Source organism: Diorhabda sublineata, chromosome 3 (genome assembly GCF_026230105.1).
Source record: "Diorhabda sublineata isolate icDioSubl1.1 chromosome 3, icDioSubl1.1, whole genome shotgun sequence".
Classification (NCBI taxonomy): domain Eukaryota; kingdom Metazoa; phylum Arthropoda; class Insecta; order Coleoptera; family Chrysomelidae; genus Diorhabda; species Diorhabda sublineata.
This window is the reverse complement of record NC_079476.1, coordinates 13,663,716-13,674,458: the sequence shown is the minus strand read 5'-3', so window position 1 is coordinate 13,674,458 and position 10,743 is coordinate 13,663,716. Positions and strand designations below refer to the sequence as shown.

General features: G+C 31.9%; 1 protein-coding gene across 1 annotated transcript in view; it reads left to right on the top strand.

Moving 5' to 3' along the window:
- LOC130441346 (alpha-N-acetylgalactosaminidase-like) overlaps positions 1-10,743 on the top strand; it is a 37,691-nt gene that overhangs the window by 2,025 nt on the left and 24,923 nt on the right. Inside the window, exons 2-4 of the mRNA XM_056774973.1 lie at positions 1,199-1,378; positions 3,161-3,335; positions 7,347-7,521. Of these exons, the coding sequence (XP_056630951.1) occupies positions 1,199-1,378; positions 3,161-3,335; positions 7,347-7,521 (530 nt within the window). The remainder of the gene's footprint in view (positions 1-1,198; positions 1,379-3,160; positions 3,336-7,346; positions 7,522-10,743) is intronic.

Genomic DNA, 10,743 nt, shown 5'->3' with positions numbered 1-10,743 from the left:
TACAGTACATTTTCAAAAAAATACATATTAACAATCGTCAGTGGTGAGAAGATAGAAATTCTCCAAGGTGAGATTGGAAAACAGAAGATTTATCAGAGGATTTTAGTTACAGATATCACGAATAGTGGATGAATTATTGATAAGTAGTAATCAAATTTTGGAGAAGCAAATGTTTTTTTGAATGAATTATCCCGATTATATGTCTGTTTCAATAAATCACGTGCTATTCATATTTGTTTTTTCTTATAGATCTGATGACTCCTCTTTATCTTCTATCTATATAAATATTTAGGATCTTATAGTTGCATAACTATATTTAGATGTAATGTTTTCATATAAAAATAAGCAAATCATAACTGCAAACGCTGAAATGGAACAAAATTGTACAGATAAGACCGATATAATATAGCTGTGAATCTCTCTTCAATGTTTTGAAATTTAAGGAAGAAACAAATCAATGGTTATGTTGAAGGGTATCCGGATCAATTGTTGCAACATCATTATCACAAAATTATCTCACGCCCACTGAACAGAAATATTCCATTCTTCTTCCGTTCAGGGGATGATACCTTTACTGTTGCACCAAAACAGAGAATTGAGTATCAATATCGAAATCCACAGCTGGTAAAAAAGCCAAAGCTACATGAAGAGCTAAAATTATTCCAAAAACGATAAATAACATAATGAAAAGAAAAATAAATAAATATAGCCAACTAACAAATAGAATATATACCTACTACTTCATTGCTATTATATTTATTTCAAAATAGTTTTTTCGTTTTTAAAACAAGATCAATAAAATTTTGTGAAAAAGAAAGTTAAATTAATACTAAATATATCAAATGTCAAATATAAAAGGCTTAATATTAAGCAAAAAAAGTGAGAATCATAGTGCTTAAATATTATAGTTAAAATGAGCTTTTTTAATCAAGATTGAATATTAGGAATAAAAAATACATATCTTTTAAGTGTTTTCAGTTTGAAAAGATTTGAGGTTCTTAAGTATTTCAAAATTCCAATCTAAATGGTGTGATTCGCTCACAAACAACAGTGCAAAGTGAATGTAAATACTCTTCCAACTCCACGGGAATATGTAGGTGTTTGGCAATAAAGATAAATGAAAAAACCATACTTGAACAAAATCTAGTTCTATATAGTTCATATATTAATATCGTTCATTATATCGTTCATTTTTTAGGTATCTCCAAATTAGCAGCATAAACATGACCTTAAAATTTTTCATGATAATTATGAGTGTCTTAACAGTAGTTAATGGTTTGGATAATGGTCTGGCGAGAACTCCTCCAATGGGTTGGATGCAATGGGAAAGATTTAGATGTCTAACTGACTGTGATAATTATCCAGATGAATGTATTAGGTAGTTATAGTAATAAAGCTAAATTATCTATTTTTAAACCTCGATTCTCAAGACTTCTTCTAAAAAATCATATAATTTATAATATGCTCTGGAGAATATTTGAAAAATAGTCATTATAATGAAAGAAAATATAATTTTGAAGGTATTAAACCAGATAAACGGTCAATAACAATGGGCGACTTTAGTAGTTTTAGATTGCAAAAATCTCTAGAGATCGAAAGTGAATATTTTGACTAATCGTTGTAGAATCAAATCGAATATAACTTCTTATATATTCGTACTCCTTACCCTGGGCATATATTTATTCTTCAAAATTTTTTAGCTTAGAAAATAGATATAGGCATCTTCCCTAGAAAAAAAAAGCAAAAATGGTCGAATATAAGACGAAATAAACCAGTACATCATTATCCCCAATTCTCACTGACTGCTTGAAGAAATTCTATCCTGCTAATATTATCAGTATAGATTTAATGCGTCATCTAGGACGATTACATCACCTATCAAAACTAATAGGCCAGTTTACTACCACTAAAATTCAGTTTCCAATATTCATTATTCTATGTGACTGCAATTTTTTAAAAGTCTTTGTCTATGTATTTCATGTTTGAATTGACGGAAACTTTGGAAGAGGTGATAACCTGGACGGGTCTTGGAAAAAAGTAATACCAAGACTATACGAAGACTTGCAAAACAAAGATCAGTTGTTCCACGACTTATGCGGTATTTTAGCTGTATTCAATGTAAAGGAATAATAAAGAAAGTATTGGGAACCAACTGAAAATTACAAATGTTGTTTATTAAAAATCATAACTTATCCTATATTATACGTTCAGAGATTTTAGTTTCCAGTCAATTAGAAATATATTTAAAATTTAAAAGATCTCAAAGAGTATTTATAATATAATATTTATCGGGATTCCATCGAAGGTATCCAGACACATATTTTTAAAAATGAGCTGGAAAAAATGAAAAGTTTCAATGCTTCTTTCTTTAATCTTTCTTCTACCACCTTTCTTATTGTCCGTGTAGTTTCATTAATTTTGACATAATACTACATCGATTGCTAACTACTAAGTCTATCAAACAGAAATATCGTTTCATTCATCAAGATAGCTTCTTTCTAAAGCGATACAATCAGTTCTTTGTTTTTCCAAAGTAACTATATCATTTTTATAGAACGATTTTTCTACTTTGATGATAACTCTTCCACGTTTGATGTACTATCTCTTGAAGCCTCTTGAAACAATCAAATAATGTATAGTTATAGGGACGATGCATAATAAGCCTTATGTATACCATTACTGTTTACTTCAGTCTCTGAGTGGTAGGGAGTTCACAGTATGAATATCCTCAATGGTTCCAAAAATTCCAACTTTAACATGCTCAAATAGTTATTTAAAAACCCTTTCCTAGACGTCATCGTGAGGTTTCTCTCATTTCGACGTTTTCAATCATGATTTCTATGATACTTTTTACGTTCTCCTGTGTAAGTACCTATTATAGATGTCTTTATATTTGAACATCATCGGTGCTTGTACGTTATCGTTATAAAGATAGAACTTCAAATGAAAAATATGATTAGTTACGACCTCTATTTGTAAGGTCGGGTATTTATTGATCTATTTTCTCACTTCTTAGTTCTCAGTTCTTCTTATGCCCAATATATTTCTTGTTTTTGAGATTTAGGTAACATTTTACCAATCATATACAAACAAATTGTGAGATATATGGAAATATTCCCATATTATCAAAAAAATTCGTTCACATGTACTTTCATTATAGTCATAAATTATTTCGTGCTATGGCAGACCATATGTTATCAGATGGGTATCTTGATGCTGGTTACGAATACGTTATTATCGATGATTGTTGGTTCTCCCATAAAAGAGACAATGAAGGAAGATTACAACCGGATCCTGATAGATTTCCTTACGGTATCAAAAGCCTAGCAGATTACGTAAGTTTCTTTATATGAATTTTTGTATTGAGTGCTTTTGAGGGTAATTTATGTATTTTAAAGATAGATAATTAGTCAAAACCATAAGGAATGGGAGTCAAAAGAACAAACTTGTACATAATCCACCTATAGACACTAGAAAACTAGAGTACTGAAAATTTTGCACAAATTTATTAGAGTGAAGAATGACATAATAATTGGAAAGAGAAATATCTTAATTAAGAGTGTACGAGGGCTGTTCAGAGAGTAAGTTTTTGTCTAACGCAACATGGATGCATTGATCACGTGTATTTTAGTCTCTGTGCACATCTCAGCACCCAGTTCTCAATATGAAAACATTTCCTCATTGCTCAGTTTTTCGATCTTTAAATTGAAAATGCAGTATAAAATCCCCCCTTTTTTGCAATCTGCTAAGCTCACCCACATCCCTAGACTGCGCGAGCGCGCTGCATTACTAGTCGAGACTTGATTGTTGCACTTACTGCACTTGAAAGTTCTTGACGCCCTTTTCGTATATCATTTTCTTCGGTGAATATTTTATGTGTCGTCTCATATTTGCTTGTTTAAGTGATAGATACCAATAATACAGGTAAGCCTTTATTAAATTAATATGAAATTGAATTAAATATATTGTCAATAAATGACTTAATAAACGTAACTTAAAAAACTTTACTTCCACACCTTTCCGAGTTACATTTTTGATTTCATTATATAGTATAAAGTCTTATAAAGAAAACTGCTTAAAATCAGCCGCTAGTTTTTGCTAGTTTTAAAAATAAACGATAATGACATTATTGTAACAAAAATAGGAAAAAATCGGATTCTATGTTTTTGTGTTAATATTATTTTTTTATTGTTATAGGTTCATCTGGCTGCTCGGGGGTGAAAATGTTGACTCGTAAATACCTCTACGAATTGTTTGTGGTGAGAATAAAAGTAAAATCGTGTGGCAAAATCCAACTCCATCTTCACCTAGATATTGCCGTCCAATAAGATTTAGATTCGTAAAAGAATCTACGGACATCACAAAAGAAGAAATCAATTATGTAAAGAATAGTGTAAACTCATTAAACTTGACGAAAGTTGACCTCAATGAAGAGAATTTTTTTTTCAACATAGTTTTAAAATGACTATTGTTGACGGAAAGGTCTGCAATGCAGCTACAGACATCAAATCGACCAGCAGATGTTATATATGTGGAGCTACATCAAAAGATTTTAATGATTTAACAAAAAAATGAAGCTCTGAATCTGAATGAAGCTCTTGAATTTGGCCTTTCTGTATTACATGCAAGAATCCGGATTTTCGAAAGTGTGCTGCATTTAGAATATAAATTGCACGTGAAAAAATATCACGAGATACGAACAGAAGAAGAAAAAAATCTAGAAAAGCAGAAGAAACTATTCAGCAAAGATTTAGAGAGGAGACAGGTCCCTTAGTCGATATGCCAAAAAGTAACTTCGGAGACACAAACGATGGAAATACCAGCAGAAGATTCTCCGAGAACCCTGAAGTGGCTGCAGAAATCACTGGGATAAGTTATGACTTGATTATTAGATTTAAAGTGATATTAGAATCCATATCAAGCGGCCATAAGATTGACGTAGCAAAATATGATAAATACGCCATGGAAACTGCGAAACTATGTGATGAGTTATATGGCTGGCATCCTATTACTCCAACGATGCATAAGGTCTTAATTCATGGAGCTTCAATAATAGAAAATTCGTTGTTGCCTATAGGGCAACTTTCGGAAGAAGCTGCTGACGCCTGCAATAAACATTTTAGGTCTTATCGCCTAAACTTTGCTCGCAAGTTTTCGAGGGAAGAATGCAACTTAGATATTTATCATAGGTTACTATTAACATCCGACCCATTTATTAGTTTCATGAGAAAGACCAAAAAAACCGCTGTAAAATTATTTTTGTCTGAGACAATGCAGCTATTAATTCCTGCTGAGCCAAACCGACCAATGGAAATTGATGAAAGCGGCGAAAATTTAAATGTAGATGAATAAGTCTCCAATGTATGATTGATTATTTTTAGTGATTATCTATTTAGCTTATGTAACTTTAATATTTTATAACGAATGTAAAGATCCTTTCAATAATATAATATATTTACTCACTTATTAGAACAAAATAAACTTTATTTTATTTAATAATACATACCTAAGTATTACTAAAACGTAGACAGCTGTCCCTCCTTGGGGAAAGCCGTGAGTATGTCATATGTATTTTCAATAAAATATTAAAAAACACCTTGAAATCAACTACAATCTCGAATAAAATATTTTTTGATAAAAAATCACAAGTAGGTGCGCCTAACCACCGTGCACCAACAAATAATTTCGATGAGTTATTCCAAACACAGAATTCTTTTTATGTAACTATTTTGTAATATAAATATCACATAAAATAATTTTGGCCGCCTAAATCCTGAAAAACGATCTATGTGCACTGTTGGCCGGAGTAGTATTGGAGCGAAGTGGATGAAGAAGGTGTTTCAAAGTTGCCGGCAATCTCTTGCTGACGTCCCATCATCAGAAAACTTCCTCCACACGGTTTCTCTCACTTCGTGTATTGCAAACCCACTCATATCAATCGATTTCTTAACGCTCAATCCCATCATCATCCGGCCCAACTTAACTTCGTCATTGATACACTCGTATCACGATCCATCTCGTTGAATGACGAATCCTGTCGACCATCTGAAATCAATTTCGTGAGACAAGCATTTTTTTGTGAATGGTGACAACAAATCTCAAATTTCTAGGAGCATTCACAAACTTTCATCTCCAACTCCTCCATATCCAATGAACACCAAAAGATGTATGAAATCCCCTGCTCAGATTGCTCCAGTTCGTCCAAACTGTCTGACACAAGGGATGACAGCCAGAGATTGCCGGCAACTTGGAAACACCAACAACACTTCCTCAAAAAGCCCTCCAATTACCCCTCCCTAATTTGTGTCTGATGAATATTGCAGTTATAAAAAAATTCATTTAAATTAAAAAAAATTGAAATCTTTATTGGCCTCACCATAATTATGGATTGAATTTATATCCTAAGAAAAAATTAACAGGGATCAATGACAGTAAATTAATAAAAAATATTGAATTGAGGGCTTAGCAAAACTGCTGGAGTGACAGATTGTTCCAACCAAAAACTGACTACAACTGAAGATGAATTGGTATAATGTTAAAAGAGTATGAATTAGGTACTTTACAAAATATAAAGTTAAGGTAATTAGAGCAGATGCTTAAAATGTTAACTTTAATAAAATAGCCTATGCGATTCTTGAAGTTTGAAATTTGCAAATTGTAACATTCCTGGCAGGTTTTGACCCTACAGGAATAGTCTGCTGAATTCTTGTGGTCGACTAATTGCGGAGGGCACGAAGAAGCATTTCAATCTATCTGCATGATGGGCAATAGAAAAGATCTTGTAACCAAATATTTTTATGGTCTGAAAGTTTAAAATAATATTTCTAAATAAAATGGTGATTGAATATACTTGATGACTGCATTATAAATAAAATTTTTAAATGCTTTACAGCATCAGTTTGTTCAAACTTTTAACCAATATCCAATAGATGTTGTTTTGGGATTTCGGTGAGGATATAAATTGTGAACGATATCACACGTTCTTATGCACATAATCATATCCTATTCAATCAACATCAACATTACTAGTTAATTGAATCACCAAAGTTATATTATTTCAGTTTCTGAGGATATCGCAAATGTACCTAATTCCGAAATTATAGCAGATGAGTAAAAGCAACGTTATTCGAAAACTATCCAGCAACTCTCAAAGATTTCAGAAACAATAAATGTTATTTTATTTCTAGAAAAACAAATAATCTAAAAACATTGTAAATATCATAATATAGACTATATTACCAAACCCTTAGAAACCTAAGTTCAAAAAAATCTTGGAAGACGTTTCCGAGATAACTGAGGGATTTCATGATTAGAGCTCTGCATATACTTTTGGTATGTTCTTTTAGATTCATAGTAAAGGTTTGAAATTTGGAATATATGCAGACTATGGTATTTTTACATGCGCTGGGTATCCCGGAAGTTTGAATCATCTTGAAATTGATGCACACACTTTCGCAGAATGGGGAGTAGACTACTTAAAATTTGATGGTTGTTACTCAGACTATATCACCATTGATAAAGGTACTAGAAAAATTCTATAAATATATATGTCTATTATTTAATAATTTATAGAATTTAAAATCTTATACAGAACGGAAGCATTTTAACATATGTAAGTTTATGTAAATGAATAAAAAGATAAGTATTTTTATTTGCATGGAATTAGGAGGTAGTCTTCATGCAGATCCGAATTCGTTCTAAGTTGGTGGCTGCCAACCTAGTTCAATTACGAACCCCTTAAATCTTAGGAACTCGTGGTCATGGTACACCAAGATTCCCAAAATTCAGTAACTTATTTTTTCTGAAATTCGCATTTGCAAAATTCATCCTTGACTTAATCGGAAAACTCGGGATATCCAATGTTTCACGGAATTTATTTTGCAGAACGCAGCTTAGTATTCATTGAGCTCCGCTAAATAATAATTATTTAAGTTTCAACAGCTTTAAGCTAGTTACAAATTTCTTTTCTCAAATGAACTGCAATACCTGTTTACGTATCATCAGTGTGCATGGTAAATATTCCAAGATTCGATATTGTCTCTGAAGTGCGTTTCCTTATCCTGCAGTTTAGTTTATTTATCTAATCTAAGATATAAAATAAGTTTCATCATCAGAATATCATGAAGTCGGCTCGGCTAAACACGTTTATAATCCCAGTGGAACTGCATAAAAAAGTGTAAAATATAAGGACTTCTGGATACAGTTCAGGTTTTTGCAAATTTTTTAAGTATGCGAGAAATGAGAGAGAGTGTTAGATATTATATAATTGACCAGCGCTGCCAAAAAAGTTGAGCAATTCTTGTGAAAACTCTGGAAGAGTGAACCATACAATGCAATCCTTGTGCTCGCGGTATAAGTTTTATAACTATAGACATTCATCACTGGTAAAATTGATAATTAGCCATGACAATTTCTTTGTGGGTCGCGAACGTTTGTTCCAACGGGAACAAGTGGAAACTACGAATTTTACAAGGGACTACTACTCTGACAAAACTATGTGCGAAGAAAGGGGTCTCAAAATTGGGTAACGTATTTTTTCCTTATAATGACAACGCGCCGTGCTACAAATCCACAAAGCTGTATTGATTTGTTATTGGCTACTAAAAGTCTTCCTTTGTGTATACACATGCTTCTTCTTCTTTAATTGCCTTATCCATTACTAAAGTTGGTTATTAACAAGGCTATGCTGATATTGTTTATTGCGTTTCTAAACAAATCAATAAAAGACCCTCCAAACATAAGTTTTGCAACAATGAATGCTGTCTTCTCTCTGGTCCCCTCTTACTATCCACTTTGCCTTGGACAATCAAGTGCAAGACATGTCTTTGTATGTGGCCAAAATACTCCAGTTTTCTTTTGCTAACTGTAAAGACTGTAAAGGCTATTTTCAAAATACGCCGAAAGATTCCATTCAATTTAGCGTTATTATGCACTATCCCCTCGAAAAATTTAAATAAGAAAGGGTTTCGTGTGGCACCTTGTTGGAAAGGGATTTTAGTCATCTGCTTAGCAATATAAAGTTTTTCAAATTTGGTGCAATCATAACTGAGAAAATTAATTTTTAAAATGAAAATTTGTAATAATGTTATTTTGTTTATTTCTTCCGTTCTCCTATATTTTAAATCAGCAATATCGTCTATTAAAATATACTTTAGAATTAACCAGGTATTTTCGTATCTGTTCTGCTAAACATCAGAAAAAAATCTTTGAAGATACTAAGAAATTATTCAAAAAGCCAAATAAACAATTGATATGAATTTGGTAGGCTGCTGTCAATTATTTGTGCGCGTATTAAATTTAATTATGGCTCAGTCCGAGACTCAAAGAATATACATTTCAATTATAATTGGTTGTGGTAAGAAAACAAGAACTCAAAAGGAGGTTTGAGAAATTTTTAATAATAAATACACTAGTCAACACGTTTCGCAGTCTATAGTTAGTAAAATTGAAAAAAAGTTTCGTGAAACTGGACATGTAGAAATATAGAGTTTTCCATAGAGAAAAATACCAGCCCTACAAAGTTCAGTTGGTTCAGGAGTTAAATGAAAATAGTTTTTTTATGAAGCTACGTTTAATTTAAAAAGAACGGATAACAAACAGAACTGCACATATTGAAGCAGAGAAAATCCTCACTGGATGTGTGAGGCTCACATACAATATCCTAAAAAAGTGAACGTTTGGGCTGGTAATAAAATAATTGCCGCTTACTTTTTTGAGAGTTTTATTTACTACCAATAAGACGGAGCTACATCGCATTTTGCACGTACAGTTCGAAACTATTTAAACGAGGTTTTTCCTAAGGTGGATTTAAAGACGTGTAACGATCGAATGGCCGGCTGGATCCCCCGATTAGACACCTCTCGATTACTTCTTATGGGGTTATGGAAAATAAAAGTATATTGTGATAGACCAGACAATATTGCTGATTTGAAAATTAGAAAAACGGAAGAAATTAACAAAATAACCCCTTAGGTCATACAAAATGTACAAGAATTACAAATTCGCCTCGGTTATTGTCAAGAAATGAATGGTGATCATTTTGAACATTCAATTAGATTCTAAAGTACATTGAAAAATACATTCTAAATATTAAGCGACATTATTATCTTCATCATACATAAAGTTTTGTGATAGAGACATTATCAAAATTTTTCATCTTAGTAATTAATTTTCTTAGTTATGATTGCACCAAATTTAAAAAACTTTATATTGTTAAGCAGACGACTAAAATCCCTTTCTAATAAGGTGCCGCTCGACTCCTATTTTTATTTAAAATTTTTGAGAGAGTGCTAATAATTTAGAGGGGGTGCTGGAAGGGGATAATATTTTCATACTGTGAATTTTCAATATGAGAATAAAAATCGACCAGTTTTTTCACATAGTACAAATAACGCTAAAATTGAATATATTTCATGCATATGGACCTTATTGTATAGTTTCTTTATGTTGTTAAACGCAACTCTAGCTCTTTCTAGTCGAGATCGTATAATTCATGTCTGGTTCCATTTTGCGTTTACTTTGGTTCAAAGATATGTGTACGTTTCTACCCGATCTATTTCTTAACCCTTTATAGCTAGACGTACTGGAGGATGTTGACTTTTGCTAATAATCATTTGTTTTGTTTTTGATAGATTCAAGGAGAGTCCATTTTCAGCTAGAAATAAAAATTTTTTACAACATTGCAAAAGAAGCCATATAGAAATGCTTACAATCATGGAAATAGTAATAATTTTCGCAATTTCC